General features: G+C 37.6%; 3 protein-coding genes across 5 annotated transcripts in view; all 3 read left to right on the top strand.

Moving 5' to 3' along the window:
• The window catches only part of LOC127857658 (uncharacterized), a 158810-nt gene that overhangs the window by 63417 nt on the left and 78228 nt on the right, over positions 1 to 17165 (top strand). The gene's annotated exons all lie outside the window — the stretch shown is intronic.
• LOC127857659 (uncharacterized) overlaps positions 1 to 17165 on the top strand; it is a 119007-nt gene that overhangs the window by 76918 nt on the left and 24924 nt on the right. The window lies entirely within an intron of this gene.
• Positions 3637 to 10285, top strand: LOC127858661 (PR domain zinc finger protein 13-like). Its single transcript, XM_052395867.1, has 4 exons — positions 3637 to 3714; positions 8652 to 8892; positions 9402 to 9595; positions 9899 to 10285. Exons 1-4 carry the CDS (start codon positions 3637 to 3639, stop codon positions 10283 to 10285), a joined length of 900 nt encoding a protein of 299 aa, XP_052251827.1.

The raw sequence follows: 17165 nt of genomic DNA, 5'->3' as shown, positions 1-17165 counted from the left end.
GCCTACTCACATCCGCCCACATCCTCCATACAGCCGCACAGTTGGGTGGACCAGGGCCTTTGGTAAGACGTACCACCGATATTAACAGCCACATTTGTCGACTGCACCGTCGGCTGAAAGGGAGACAGGAGACCTTCTAGCGTGTTCCATTAACCCTTTCCCCCATAAGAGGCTAAGTGAAAATGGCTTTTACAACCAGAATGAAACCAGAACAGCCTGCGGGCAACTCGCAGTCTTTTCATGTTTTCATGCTGTTTGCTGCTCATCAGTATCTAAGGTTGGAAATGAAGCCTTAAAACTTGAATCTAGTAAGAAAGTCTTTAATTAAATGTAACTTTCTAAGGGACCACACATGCGTCAAAATACGTATCTAAGTGGCAAGGTTTAACCCATGTATGCCTAGCGTCTAGAAAAAAAGGCATTGCAAACAGTGAAGACCCAGATGAGACGCCGCCCCATGATGTGCGACTCATCTGGGTCTGCGCTGTTTGCTTAAGGAATTTCTGTAATAAATATTCTAAATATAGAAATAAATATACTAGACATCCCTAATTTTGGAAATAAATTGATCCAATTTTGAAAGATGGGAGAGTCCACTAGGCATAAATGGGTTAACTCAATTACTGGTATGAAGCGTGGTACGATTCTCGCACATTTTTTATTTTTTCACAACTCAAGAGGAAAAGGATCTGATTATCAACACATGTTAACACTTATTATATTATTCTTTACAAGTAAAGCAAGAAATGGCGCGACAGAGACCGACGCGTATCCCACCCGCATGTTTGACCCAGGGCGCCCCAGGGTTGGTAATGGGGCCATGCATAGTTGAGATTGACCGTATTGTCATTAGAGAAGTTCAGTATCAATTAGAAGTGAATCGGTGTAGAAATAAAAAAATATAGTAAAAGGCAATTTTGGGTGGGTGTGGCCTATGTGTGTGTGGTGGGGGGGGGGGGGCGCCCTAGGGTTGTTAATGGGGCCATGCATAGTTGAGATTGACCGTATTGTCATAAAAAAGGTTCAGTATCAATTTGAAGTGAATCGTGTAAAAATGAAGAAATCGGTGTAGAAATGAAGAAATTATAGTAAAAGGCAATTTTGGGTGGGTGTGAACAAGAGCTTTGTCCAAGACAGCTCGAACCCTTGAAACAACACTTGGGGTGGCAGTTTAAACATCGATGGAATATCAATTATAACAGGAATCTCTGTGAATTTCGTTTTGGTCCATGAAAATAATAACAATTGTAAAATATCGAATAATTAAATTACGAGGTTCGAATCCGTAACGTAGTGTAATAATCGAAATGTGAACACCTACATTTTCTGAGATAACTACTCAGTAATCGCTTCAAGTTCCGCACATAGTAATTCGTGATCCTATGTTATTTACTTATAGAACAATGATTGAAAACTTTTTTTTATTATTTTAAAGATATTTTCAAAAACAACAAATACTGGTTCTTTCCAGGAAATGGTATCGACCGTTCTTTCTTTTGAAACGTATCTCTCTTTCAACGGTTAACTTTATTAACCGCCTATGATGATCGGATGTAGCAAAAACGAAAATGATAAATCGAAACCCATACTTAAGGGTTTTCCGGGTAGTAGAAACATACAGCTATTTTAGGTCTAAGGATATATCCTGGTTTATTATCGGAGCAGAAGAATTCCCGCCGTAATTAGGTGCAACCACTCCATATTGGCGGTTTCCCACGTGCGACGGAAACCCGCCGTGTGGCTGGGGCGGGTAAGCCGGGTATCCATGGTAGCCTTGTCCTTGGACTTGCTTTGAATCGTTGTTGTTGTGTTTGATTTGTTGTTGAACATGGCGGTTTGGCGACGAGGACGAATCACAACGATGACGCGAACTGCAGCAGAGATAAATGGACAACGGATAGATACAACTTTTTGCACGTTTCTTCTTCATTCTAAGGACCAGTATAATATACATGTGTTAAGGAATGATATAGCCCAATGTGAAAGGGGGCTCTTTCTTGTTGAACAATTTCATAACTGTAATATATGAACAATATTAATGTGAAAATACTGAGCTCAGGCCGGGGATTGAACCCACGACCTCCAGAGTGGTAGACTTTAACCACGTCGCTAAAGAGCTAGCCCAACAGCAAGGCTGTTGGAAGTGACCTTACTTTTTACTACACTCCTCCCCCTTTTAATGTTTCAAGGCCCAGACACGCCCGCTACAGCATGTCTTGCTACCGCATGGCCCTACCAGAAACCATTAAACAGCTCAGACCGACTCCGCATTCACAGTACCTTTTTACCTCGTCGCCATTAATGTGAAAATACTGAGCTCAGGCCGGGGATTGAACCCACGACCTCCAGAGTGGTAGTCAGACACTTTAACCACGTCGCTAATGAGCTAGCCCAACAGCAAGGCTGTTGGAAGTGACCTTACTTTTTACTACAATATTAAGTGCTAATATAATACATTTTATAATTATGTCAATAAAATATTCATTTCTTTTTTGCACAAACATTGATTTAATATCGCACGAACTAAGAAAATATATGTATGCAAAAACATAATTACTTTTCAGAAAAATTCTCCATATATAGTATAAATATTTACAAGGGTAATAACTGTCAAAATTCATGCACAACACAGTAATCTACATAATAATGAATCATTTTCATAAGCAATAAATTCACCAACTAAACTGTATAACAACAGCCATTTCATTTATTGTATGCACACTAGGTTTAAAAAAGTCCCTATTGATAAAAAAGGCATGTACAATCAGGCCATCTATATCATTTTCTGTGCTTATTTAATAAATAATGACCTGCAAATAATAGCACAAAAGCAAAATAAGTAAAACCAAAATATAAAATAAAACAAGGTCATAGCACGAACGACTCAAACACATTTCAAAACTCTATCTTTCTTTAAATATTGCATACCACGAACATGCGACAAGTTTAATAAGAAATCACTTTATACAAACAGAAACGTATGCTACACGTTAAATTTGTATGGGATTGATGGTTGATTAAAACGAATGCAACCGAAAAAAGCTAACTCACCGGCTTTGTATTTCCAGGTTAACTTAAAACTTGTATAATTATGATTGTATTTTACTCATCGGTTCCTATTCAAACACACACAACACGTAAGGAACAAATCCGACCTGCTTTACACCGATAGTGTAGAATGTAACCTATATGCGAAGACTCATCTCAGCTTGATTAGCACGAGGATAGCATGAACACACATGTCAACTGGTTTAACAACTATATATAAAGTATAAGACAAAGCTTTCGCGAGCCGACCTATCCGATGCGAGGAAAATATGTTTTTATATATCCTACGCTTCAGCAGTTAGTTGTTGTTATATATATATTTATAACTCCCGATTTCCTCGTACACAGAAATTTGCAGCTATTATTAACAAGAAATATCTTTAAAAAGATTTTTGGCGTATATCTTGGATATGAAAAAGTTTGAAAATTAACGTTTCAAAATATTTAATTGAAAATAAAAGTTCAATTGTTGTGGGTTTTTTTCATTTGTAAGTCGCATATCCACCGCACGAAATGGGTATTCTTAAGTGCACGTTTATTCAAACCACACTATAGTGTTTGTAAATAAAAATATATAGTTAATGTTAGATGGGTAAATGGCTGAAGAGAGATGGCGCAACGTTTACGGGCGCCCTGAAGATTCTGGCCCCAAGCGGCGCCATTGGGGTTGATCAACGTTTTACATTAAATACATGATAGCGACAAAAGAATTGTTTCGGTATGTATGTGTAGAAAACGTTGTCTAATACAACCAACATTGCATGATTTTTCTTTGTAGAAATATTTATAAGAAAAAATTATTAGACGAACAAGGATGATTTAACTGAAGATGATGATGTTATTGATGCTGCTGCTGCTTATGATGATGATTCCCAAGTATTTTGGGAATAGAATAATACATTTAGAAAATTCCTTATACCGCTGCTAATCGGAGTCTATCTATACTAATTGTCCGATCAGGATAAATTACGTTCCCGTGTCAGGTTAATATTAAACTTATGCAGGGATGTGTATATGGAAATTAAACTCAGAGAAGTCACGTGATGAATAATGATAAGTTTTCTCTACGTCTGGGGAAGATGAAGAATTTTCTGGTGTTTATATAACGAATTAAGAACAGACTTATAAACCCATCACTATGAACTGATGACATTAACCCATTCATGCCTAGCGTCCTGAAAAAAGGACATTGCAAACAGCGTGGACCCAGATGAGACGCCGCATAATGCGGCGTTTCATCTGGGTCTGCGCTGTTTGCTTAAAGAAATTTATGTAAGAAATATTCTAAATATAGAAATAAATATACCAGACACCCCTACTTTTGGAAATAAATTGATCCAATTTAGAAGGATGGGAGAGTCCACTGGGCATAAATGGGTTAAAGGTGCTTGTTCACAGTAGAGCAAAAGATTTTTTAGACCAATTGTCAAAGATGCATAGAAGAAGAATGTATGCATTATGTTCCAATAAGCAAAATAACTATCCTGAAAAAGAAAATGCCAAAGGATCGTTTATGGATTATCCATCAATCGAAATAGGAAAAATAAAAGCGTTTGTAACACTTTTCATCGACAATATAACACAAAAATGTGTATTACTAGGATATTGTTTGAACCAACTTCTAATCTTCGAAAGCCTGCGCGATGTCGTGGTATCTTTTGATAGGAGTGGTCCTGAACTTGAGCCTCAGGGCAGGCACATTTTTAAATCATAATTATATTTCTCCTTGTTATATTAAGTATCTAAACGTATTCTGGTTATCCCACGCTTTTTAAAAAGCGTGGGGATATTGTGGTTATCTCCGCCGTCTGTCCGGTTGTCCGGTCGTCCGTCCGTCCTGGCCACTATCTCCTCATACACTATTAGCACTAGAACCTTGAAACTTACACACATGGTAGCTATGAGCATATGTGCGACCCCTGCACTATTTGGAATTTTGATCTGACCCCTGGGCCAAAAGTTATGGGGGTTGGGGTGGGGCCGGGTCAGAGATTTTCACTCATTTTTTAGGTTATTTTACATTAACTTCTTTATTTCTACACCCATTTACTTCAAATTGATACTGAACCTCTCTTATGACAGTACGGTCAATCTCAACTATGCATGGCCCCATTACCAACCCTGGGGCGCCCCGCCCACATAGACCACACCCACCTAAAATTGCCTTTTACTACAATTTATTCACTCCTACACCGATTCACTTCTAATTGATACTGAACTTCTATAATGACAATATGGTCAATCTCAATTATGCATGGCCCCATTACCAACCCTGGGGCGCCCCTTGGTCAAACATACGGCGTGGGGATACGCGTCGGCCTCTGCCGCGCCATTTCTAGTTCTTAATGAAAGAATGATGTAAATATATAGATTTTTAAATGCAAATTTGTAATCAACATTTAAGTGATTTTAGAATATAATTTATAAGAATATTCTTAACTGTTATAATTCAGTCAATAACTATGGTTGTTGTATACATGTTTAAATATGCCGCAGATTTGACATACGTGTACCGAGAACTTGAAACCTTGCCCTGATTTTTTTTTATATCTTTGAATCTTAATATTTTTCCTGACCGTCCGACCACCCATCCGCCCGTCTGTCCGCCCGTCTCTTCCACTCGAAACGAACACCACGTGGAAAGTTAAAGTTCCTGATTAGCCACACCATTTAATAGTAATACTTACGTTACAGTGTTGAACATAATCGTTTTAGGTGGATTTACTGTAATGCTTTTTAATATAAAAGTTCAGCAGTTTAAATAATGACTGCATGAACACTTCCAAATAAAGTCATTTTTCGCTTCAAAATCAAAGTGATGGATAACAAATTAAGAATCAAGCACTAATAAATTAACAATACAGCTTTCGCGTTTCAATGAAATTATTTTTCATCGCACATTTTATTGTCAAAACCACACTGACGGGTAATTACGGATCATTTGTTCATTCGCCCAGGACGAAACTATATCCAATAGCAACAGCGAGGTTTCTTTCTCAAAAATATAACGGAAATCAAAATTGATAGAAACGAAGATCTCGTTATCGGAAAGAGCCGAGATGGGCTGACATATTGAAATGTTCGAATTATACGTCTGTTGGAGTCCTCGTTTTCATCATTGTGTCACACCGGTCTTACTGACGTAGTGACGTCACCATTTATGTATAGAATGCGTTTTCATTGGAAACACAACAAAAAGTGCGCGATGTTCTCGCGAGTGCCCGGCGCGTGCCGTTTGTGGAATTGTCACAAGTTTTCGCGATATCTGTCGTCTGCGCTCGACTTTATAATAACTACTGTTGAGTGATGGTCACGTGACCATGAATGTTATTTGGAAACTAATGCTTAACGTAAAGCCAACCATATGATTATACGTAGTATTTAATGTTGAAGAAGCGCCCCTTTCCATAATTAAGAGCTAATTTTATTTCCAGATGATTTACAGCGACCATTAATTCGAAAAACACTTGCGCCGATCCCACAGGAAGACTCGACGTGAAGAAGGCGCATGCGCGATAGTTCTATCGTATTGTGTTGCACAACGGCAACATGTTCTCCTATGCATAAATGCATAAAAATACTAATTAAAATTTGAAATGCGCACTTGAACATGCGTACTAAACGATGTGGTACGCAGTTGATATGTTATAATGTACATATTTATATAAATATATATATTATATAGTGTACTATGATACCACCGAATGTACTCGTTCACTCTTGATTAAAAAATATTTAACGTAAAAGGAGAATATTATTGACTGACTTACACATACATTTTGTAATATTTACTATACATAAAAAATACACTTAAAAACTTACTATTCACTACGAAGCCACGTTCGTGGATTTTTGTAACAATTGAAATGTTTATCAAATTCAGTTGACATTTTGGGCAAATATTATTGCACAGTAGTAAACATTAACGGTTATTGTCAATAATGACAATTTTAGCTGACACGTGTTTGCACATTTGACATTATCATTCAAATTAAAAAAAAACGTAACAGTAATGATGTTGATGTCGGAGCGAAGATATTAATTAAGCAGACGTCATTTTAATGTACTATTCAGCCTGTCACTAATTACTGATGATATCAACCAAGGCACCCTGCCATTGCGTTATAAAAATCCCAACCGTGAAATATACCAATCGAAACGGCTTGTTTATACGTTTTGAAGGCATTTCGAAGTTGCGGATGCGTTCTGCAAATGAGAAACAACAATGGGCGCTTTTAATAAACCAATCAAATAAATGCAATTAAATGAGTTGCCATAAGAGCCTTGTTTAACAGCATACATTTATTTGCTTGGTTCTTTAACCAATACCGGATAATGAAAATGTAATCGCAAAGCAATCAACGCGAGATTATAAGTTTTCAATGATTCGTGCGACGTGTGCGCGCGCACAATACGTCCTCTAGCGTGATTTTTCGAGAGCGCATGTCGCTTAATGCCCTAAAAAACAAATAATGTCCACGTGGCTGGTTTAACACAGATGTCAGACGATGGAAATATTCTCACATACACTAATGTTCAGCCACCAGAAACGACTATAAAATCCTGAGCGACCAGTTCTGGCGAATTATTCCCTAAATTCGTTTGGGCAACATTTTTCACAGAAAATATTTAAGTTTCAACTAAATTTAAAAAAACAAACTAAATCGGACATTTTGTACATTTTTCTTAATAAAAAAAACAAGCACAATTTGCATTCAAATAAAATGAATATTTGATTTTTTAATATTTAATCATGCCTAGTGATTTTGTGACAGTAATATCAGGCTCTGGAATACCCGTGGGGAGCGTTTACGGTCCGATTTTTAGCGGCTTCCGGTTCGCAGATCCGCAGCTCCACGATCGAAAGAAATCCATCAATACAGCGTTTGTTGAGGTAAGTCAAGACACCGCGATCACACAGCTCTAAACCCATTTATGCCTAGTGGACTCTCCCATCCTTCTAAATTGGATCAATGTATTTTCAAAATCAGGGATGTCTAGTATATTTATTTCTATATTTATAATATTTCTTTAAAATAATTCTTTTAAGCAAACAGCGCAGACCCAGATGAGACGCCGCATCATGCGGCGTCTCATCTGGGTATACGCTGTTTGCCAAGGCCTTTTTCTAGACGCTATGCATAAATGGGTTAAAACAAGTTGAAGTATAAAACTAGAAATGATACAAATTTCAGAACTGAGTGTACTTTCTTAAATAAATGAACATACGACCGTTTTAAATATGAACATGAAACCATAAGTATGCATACAGAGCAATAAGTAAATGAAATGAATGATGACAGATGAAACGCTAAATAATACATAGTCTCGATTGTTGTAATACATGACGTCGAAGCCTAATATCACCAAAATGTTTTGTTTAACGATACCGCAGAACAAGGTTGAAAAAAGGCATAATTTGGTAACGTTAAGATAAAAGAATGAGGTATTAAGCGTTATTATGAAAATCATTATACTAATTCCTTTAGTCATAAAGCTAAAACATGATCTGTTTAAACAATAAAGATACGCATATTTTTTTATAATTAAAACCAGTGGCGATGTGCCGAATATGTTTGTAGCACCCATGTCTTCATTCGCAGGTGTTGTCAATCAAAGGTCGCATCCAATCACGTGACTGTTACGGCGAATGGCTAAGCTTCTTACAACCGGCGCGTGACATGCTCGAACAGAACCTGCAGTTATTCCGGTCACTTGACGATGGTGAAATGTACATCCGGGCATGTGAGGACATACCACGTGGGGAGACGCTCACCGGCTGGTATGAAGATTCCCTGGCCTTAGAGATGAACATTCCCTACTTAACTCCGCTTCATATTCGAGGTTCGCCATCTTGCATTAGCAAAATTGTGAAAACCTATTTTTGCACATATTTTTTCACATCTGTGAACGATAGGATCGCATTTGTCACAGGTTTAAAACTTGCATTCTGTATATTTAGAATAATTTTCTTTAAAGTTTATAGCCGATTCCATGTCTCTATGATACTTGAAATCGTGTTTTGTGTCTGGTTCACACGCTTTTACGTCATTCTTGGTCAAAACATTGTTTCGCTTAAAATTCTGAAACAGATTGGTAGGTGAAAAGTATTATCCTACATAGCATTTTAATTCTCAAATCAAATAACGCCATTTAACTTAAAGACTGGGAAGTGTTTAGTCAAGGACGCGCCTGTTTATTGTTTCAAAGTCAAATCACGTTTCAATTTAACATGTATTTTGATAGCATAACTTGAATTGCACAACGCCAATAAAGATCTTCTCGAAAGAAAATTAGCGTTTATTAGTTTTTAAAAGTGATTTTTTATACTTGTTCATTGTGTTTATTTTCAGGTATTCGCGAATACATCTGCAATTATTGTGAACGTGCATTTCACTTTCCAAACCTGCTGAAAATGCACATTATGTTCAACTGCTATCCATCGAAACAAAGTTCCCCGTGTCCCATTACTCGCGCATGCTCTTCGACTACCGGAAGGCAGAAGTGTAAAGCAAACGACGTTTCAATACCACCAGATTTTGGAATTGTAAGCGCGAAGTCATTACATACAAATAGCGGTTTCTCAAACAGGGGAGTGAAGTATGTTTCGGAAATGGAAGGAATTGCTGTTCAAACAGCCAAATCATTTCTACCGTTGACATTGAAGGCAAGTTTTGAAATAGTTCCAAACTATTCATACGTCCCTAGTCAACAATATTCCACCGTTCAAAGTGATGAAAAACCTACAAGCCCTTGCAAATACCAACGACAACTTAACATAACACATTGCGACATCAGCAGCACGCCATCAAGCAAACGATTAATGTCGCAAAATGAGAATCGTTTTCAGGACGATCTGCCTCCTCGACAAGCAGAAGACACACGTGATGCAATGACGTTCAAGGAACTGGAATCGTGCGACGAAGAACCCATCGAAGTCTTAAAGAAATGTTTCGTCGATCTATCTACAAAGGACGGTCATCTTTGCGTGTATTGCGGGAAGTTGTATTCCAGAAAATACGGCTTGAAGATCCATTTACGAACGCACACGGGCTATAAGCCTCTCCGATGTAAATACTGTTTTCGCGCTTTTGGCGACCCTAGTAACTTGAACAAGCACATCCGGTTGCATTCTCAGAGTGTGGCGCCGTATCGATGTGAACTGTGTGATAAAGTTCTCGCTCGCAGACGAGATCTGGCGAGACATATGCAATCGAGGCATCCGAATGAATGTTAACGTGAACTTAATGTAAGCATTTATTTATTAAGTTGCTACCTATGTTTGCTTATATATAAAATACGATGTGGTAGTATGTTTTAATGTTTGTCTATTCTGTATAAATACATGTACTCACATACATATATTTCAAAGATACATGTAATCTAATGCCAATAATGATGTTAAATCAAACTAAATCAACCGCAATAATTTCCTAGTGACTAAGTGACTTTGTTCAGATACGTTTATGCTACAGGTTCAAGTCAAAATTTGGCTAGCCTATGCTTAAACAAATATACCGGGTAGTTGTCTTAAAATTTCCGTATCAATAATGCAAGATATTTATTATCTTTGGTTAGAATCGGAAACAGTTTTCAACGGAATGATTCTTCAGGACCGTATTCAATCTCTTGTATAATACACTTATTGTTACAAACAGAGATTCAGTTTTGATAATTGGCGGTATTGAATTGTTTTAATCGCGAACATTAAATTTATCAACTGTGTGGAGTGGAGGCTATTAGCGGTTATTAACACGTTTATTTAATCCGCGATCAAAATCAATAGATTGAGAATTTGGTCTGCTTATTTGATGCTTTGTTTTACAAAACTGACTGATCGTCGAAATATAAATTGTATTTAAATGATAAATGAAATCCTAGCCATCGACGATGACACCACCACCGTCTAAGATAAGTTTTAATTAATTAAGAAAGCGAATACCGGTAGTTAAAATATAATTGAACTTGTTGAATAACTCAACAACACTTTTAGTCAGCTTGGAATATAAAACAACAACAACAAAAACAACAACACCATTTCTACAGCAAGTAAATATCGATTACAAATTTCGCTGTGCGAACAAAAGAGGACTCACGAAAAATGCATAGTCAAGAAAGTTGTTTTATTTTTTATGTTTTATCCTTATGCTTTAAGAACGGATAATGACATAATAAGACTAACATAGACTTTCTTATCTATGTACGTTAATGTCTGTTTTATAATACATATATAAAGTTCATGGTATGGTCTGTTATGAGTTATGACAGAAACGTAAGCGATCATAAATTACTTTCGAATTTCAAAGAGAGGGCATGTACGAGAAATATGTTTGAACATATTTTTAAACATTTTAGAATTTTTCAGTTTACCGGTTTATTAACTGGTCACAAAAATAGGTTATCCGATTAATGTTTAGTAACCGGTTGCATCCCTAATCAAGAGTGAGTCATTCATGCAGCTTCTAGTGTGGTTACATAGTTGTTCTAACAGAGCTCCAGATAAGGGCCGTACAACCGTAAATACGGCTTTTTCATGAAGGTTTACGCATTTATTTTTATAAACTGGACGTACAATTACGACTTTAAAGGGATCTTTTCACGCTTTGGTAAATTGACAAAATTGAAAAAAGTTGTTTCAGATTCGCAAATTTTCGTTTTAGTTATGATATTTGTGAGGAAACAGTAATACTGAACATTTACCATGGTCTAATATAGCCATTATATGCATCTTTTGACGATTTGAAAACCTAAAAATTATAAAGCGTTGCAACGCGAAACGATTGAATAATTTGGAGAGTTCTGTTTTTGTCGTTAAATTTTGTGAAACTACGAAGATTGCTTATATAAGGTATAAAATACGTTAAGCATGTGTACACGGCGTAATAGCTCAGTAGGTTAAAGCGTTTTTACTTCAGGACTCAGGCAGGACTCCAGGGGTCACTGGTTCGAAACCTGCTTCGGGCAATGTTCTTTTCCTTTTTTTATTTTTTTTCTTGATTTTTTACTGGAGCTTTTACGATCCAGTGTTTACATTTATCAATATAAAGCATTTAATGAATAAGTTAAAAAAATGCCAAAATCTGTGAAAAGGCCCCTTTAATATCCCTTTTACGCATTTACGAAAAAAATCTGGCCGTACCAATACGTCCGCGTCAGCGCGGCGTGATTTGTATGTCTCTAACCTAATGGCGATTTTAATTAATTTAAAATACCAAAAAAGTTGTAGACTGGGTTCCGGTATTATTGTCTATTATGTTGTGTGATTTCCGGTAAATCGTTAACTCGTCAAAAACAATATGTCTTCTCGCAGGGAAGGCCGGTTAAAAGCGGTTAAAAAACACGTTGTTGTCATATAATGGCTACATACGGTCGTCTCACCATCCTGACATTCAATCTGTAACCTCAAAAAATATATAGTCGCCCCGATATTAAACGATTTGATTGCATCGGTGGCTAAAAGCGTTAGAAAACACGATGGGAAACGGATGAGACAGTGACATTAGTGTTCTTTTACTTAGGTTTAGCTTATTACTACTAGTTGGCTTGTGTTTTCTTGTCAAGAAAAATAAAGAAATAGTATTTAGTCATGCGTTTTAATGTGTAGTTGTATTTGCATCATACTTCAGAACGGAAAACCTAATAAAGTAATTGTTTAAGAAGCTAAATATATTTATTATTATTGTTGCAAATGTTTCTGTAAAGTCAGTTATACACCTTTCAATATCCAAGAACACGGGTAGTACAGTACTACCTGTATTTTTGGATATGGTAGTACATGTACTAATTGATTTTCAGCGTTACTCCTTTTATTTCTGTCAGTTGTAGTACCGTTACTAATTTCACAAATCCTTATCTGGAGCTCTGTCAGTTCTAAGATTTGACCTGATGACCAAGTACTTGGATACACCAGAATCCGATTCATACTTGGCAAGATTACCATACTGAAGAAGTTTTATCAAGATTGAGTAAAAACGTGGTCGACAGAGTGGTACAGAGCTGAATGTTGACGACTCACGCACACGACAAACGATCGCGGACGCGTCGTTTCTGTCTACTTGGCCTTAGTGAAAAGGTTAACACAGACATTCTTACACAAGTTATAGAACGAAAAGGCCCAACTGTGTCAATGCTGCGTGTTTTCTCCTCTAAGTCAAGTCATGGAAAGATTGTGATTCGTCTAAACGTTTACGATAATGACATGGCCGACCGCTTGTTGGAATATGACTTTTGGCCGATATATATATCTTGCAGGCCATGGCGTACACGGGCGGCGAGACAGCAATCGCCGAGACTTCGAGAGCGACGTAAACGTTCGGACAATCGGGTGGACGCTCCTCGCTTCGACTCCTACGATAACGACCCCAGGGCAAATCGATTTAGCAATCTGGATATGGTGGTGGACTAACCCGAGTGTTGGGTGTGATAATGGCTCTATTTAATGTGTGGAAATGGAAGACTATAAGTTAAAACTATTGACATGGAATGCAACTGGAATTATGTCCAGCGCATCATACTTGTGTAAAACATTGACTTACCTTCACATAAATAGTTGTGGTATTTCGGAACATTGGTTGCTTCATAACAGTGTACATTTTCTCGACTCTGCTTTTAAAAACTATAGATATATTGTCAAGTGTGATAATGATCTATTATTGCCTAGCAAACGGAAAATTGGTAAAGGGGGAGTAGCCCTACTTTGGCGACATGAACTTAATGACAGAGTTTCGCCCCTTGAAATTGATGATGATAGAATTATTGGTTTACAGTTACAAATATCACCAAGTAATTATGTATTTATTTTTCAAGTGTATCTGCCATGTACCAATCATTCTTATGTGATATACAGGGATTACGTGCAAAAACTGTATGAACTTTGGTGTGCCTATTGTGAGTTAGGTATGGTAATTTTCATGGGTGATTTTAATTGTTCTGTACTTGATGACAAACCAAGAAGTTTTCTTCTTAGGCAGTTCTTTTCAGATTCGCGGAATATACATGTATAATGTTTGCCAGTTTGTAATGGTATGAAATCTACATTTGTATCATATGATGATGTATATGAATCAGTGATTGACTATATTTGTTTACCTAGTGACTGTATTGAACTATTGATCTCGTTTTGCATTGTGAAATTTTAGATGATGATTGTCTTAATGTAGCTAGACATAGGCCGGTCGCAGTTAGCATAAACTTTCCTGTGTCAGACGGGAAATTCAACGCCAGTGAAGAATCTTTTAAACGTATTAACTGGAAAAGAGCCACGGATGCAAAAATAAGTGACTATGTGGGAAATGTTACAAACTCTTTGAATCAATGTACATATACGTGCGATAGTAAAGAAAGTATTGACTCAACATATACTATGTTATGTGACGTGCTGACAGGGGCGGCAGGAACTTGTATCGGTCATAGATCATTTCAGTCTCATTTAAAGCCGTACTGGGATAGTGGTTTACGTGAATACCATTAACAGATGCGTCAAAATAGGTCCCAGTGGTGTCGTGCTGGACGTCCGAGGAACAAAACTATCACAGAGTATATGTCCTATAAGGCGGCAAAGAGGGACTTCCGGCGAGCCCACAGAAAGGCTGCAAGTGAGCATATGAGGCAGCTGAACCGGGAAATTGACGAATCTGCAGAAATGAATACGAATGATTTCTGGAAACAGGTCAACACACGTCGTACGACATATAACTATAATAAGTCCACATCTGGTATCAAGTTCGGTGAATCGGTTTATCGTGACCAGAAAGCAATTACGGAACAATGGGGTTTTTATTTTGAAAGACTTTATTCGCCATCTTACTCTGAACATTTTGATGGCAAATGGCGTGAGCATGTGTCACAAAACGTCGGACAATTGCGTGAGGCATTGATACCTGACAGCAACGCCACAGTAATGCCAGAAGACATTGAGAGGTGTATACGTTCTTGTCCAAAGTGAAAGGCTCCTGGATATGATGGTATAACATACGAGCATCTCAAGCCAGTAGCGAGTGCTATTTCGCCATTATTAGCTAATCTCTTCACTGCAATTCTTCGTACAGTGTACATTCCTGACACTTTCAAGCGTGGTGTAATAGTAACCCTACATAAAGGAGGATCGAAACCGACGGACAATCCGGATAGCTACAGAGCTATAACCCCTACCTCTATTGTGTTAAAGCTCTTTGAATCTGTGCTTTTACAACGATGTAGCACAAATATGATGACCGACCTTAACATTCAACAGTGTTGTTTCCAAGAGGGCCTTGGTTGTCTGATGACGTCATTCACGTTTCGCGAAAGTGTTTATTTTGCACGTGAACATGGATCAAAGCTATACGTGTGCTACCTGGATGGTAGACAAGCGTTCGATAAAGTGTGCCATGACGGCCTCTTTTACAAGCTCCGAACAAAAATAGACAACACTTCACTGCTCGCATTCATGGAATTATACTCGAACATGACTAGTTGTGTGAAAAATCGTGGCCATACATCGAAAAGGTTCCCTGTTCGTCAGGGAACCCGCCAAGGCGGGAAAAGTTCACCGATCTGCTATCTAGTATATATTGATGGTTTAATCAATGCTCTTGAACATTCTGGCCTAGGTTTCTGTATGTACGGAATGAATGTGAACAGTCCTACAGTAGCAGACGACATGATTCTTATTGCATTTTCAAAGCACGCACTTGATGGCATGATGAAAATATGCTATGACTATTCATGCAAATGGCGCTTTGAATACAATCTATCAAAATGTGCAGTTAATTTTATTCAACGAACAGCGATGCAGTCGACCGGAACGTATTTGGACACTCGGTCGCGAATATATACAGGAAGCAGAATCGTACACACATCTTGGACTGAAATGTGACCGTAACATGTCGAGCGGTGCACTGATGTGTGAAGCGTCGTCGAAGATGGGAGGTACTCTCAATTCTATTCTTCATTGCAGATTTAATCCTGCCGAACTTAATCCTATAACACTTCGAAAAATATATGTTAATGTGGTTTTGCCCAAAGCTTTATACGGCTCGCCGCTATGGTGCAATTATTCTAATAGTGACATAATGCAACTTGAAGTATCCCATAGAAGAATTGTTAAACAAATTCTTAACGTCGGTAGGAACACAAGCACCGATGTTGCATTGTCATGTTTAAACATTGAATCCGCGGAAGAACTGGTAGACTTTGAGTAACTTGAGTTTTTTGGGCAACTGTGCCGGCTTCCAGTTATGTTTTTGGCCAAGAAAGTGTTCATCCATAGACTAGTACGATATTGCTAAGGGTGCGTGAATATGCAAGGGCTGATTCCTGACATCTATAGACTTTTACAAAAGTACAGTTTGATGCCTACACTAGAAACGTACCTGGAAAGTGGTGTATTCCCCAGAAAGATGTCATGGAAACGGACAATCAAAAACAGTGTTGGAATGGCAGACAGACAAAGACGCTCAGAAAATGCAAATTAAATTACATGCCTCGAGGAATCAAAGCTATTTAAAGCTGACAGACCGATTACCGCCATCGTCATTTCTAAGACTTCACCTTCACTCTCTATGATAATCCATAAACCAACGAAAATTCTAAGTATGCACGCCGGGTATGCGGATACTTTGATAACAGATGGCACTTCAATACCAGATAACAACAAAAGCCACGCGCGAGAGTTGAGTTCTTCAGCTTTTTTGCATTTATGTTCTGTTCATTTGGTTTTCAGACACGTAACATTGTTTGGTCGATTAATTGTATAGTACTTCGTATTTCGGAGCAAGAAATTCGTGAAAAATAACTGTGGATTATAAAAAGGGAGATAAAATTTCATCGATAATCATCATGAATTCGATGATCAGTACGTATTTCAATAAAATAAAAATACTTGGAAATAAATCAAGAACGTGCCAACTAATCGAAATAAGAGATCAATATGTCAATTAATGTTACAACATGTTAAATTTTAGTTAACTAACGTATTTGAGGAAATTCAAATGTTTTAAGAGTCGTATGCCAAATTTTCATGGACACTTCTTTAACCGATCATCTCAAAGACAATGGCACTTCGATTCCAGATAACTCGACACTTTTTACCAGATATAACACACATTATTTAGTGAATCAGAAATGCAGAATTCGCT

The sequence above is a fragment of the Dreissena polymorpha genome, chromosome 14 (genome assembly GCF_020536995.1).
Source record: "Dreissena polymorpha isolate Duluth1 chromosome 14, UMN_Dpol_1.0, whole genome shotgun sequence".
NCBI classification, from domain to species: Eukaryota; Metazoa; Mollusca; class Bivalvia; order Myida; family Dreissenidae; genus Dreissena; species Dreissena polymorpha.
Note: the sequence above shows the minus strand (reverse complement) of the source record. Positions and strands in the feature narration are given on the sequence as shown.

Coding starts and splice junctions, on each gene's coding strand:
- LOC127858661 (XM_052395867.1), top strand. CDS start 3,637: ATGGGTAAATGGCTGAAGAGAGATGGCGCAACGTTTACGGGCGCCCTG. Junction 3,715..8,651: donor CCCCAAGCGGCGCCATTGGG/GTTGATCAACGT, acceptor CTTCATTCGCAG/GTGTTGTCAATCAAAGGTCG. Junction 8,893..9,401: donor AACTCCGCTTCATATTCGAG/GTTCGCCATCTT, acceptor GTTTATTTTCAG/GTATTCGCGAATACATCTGC.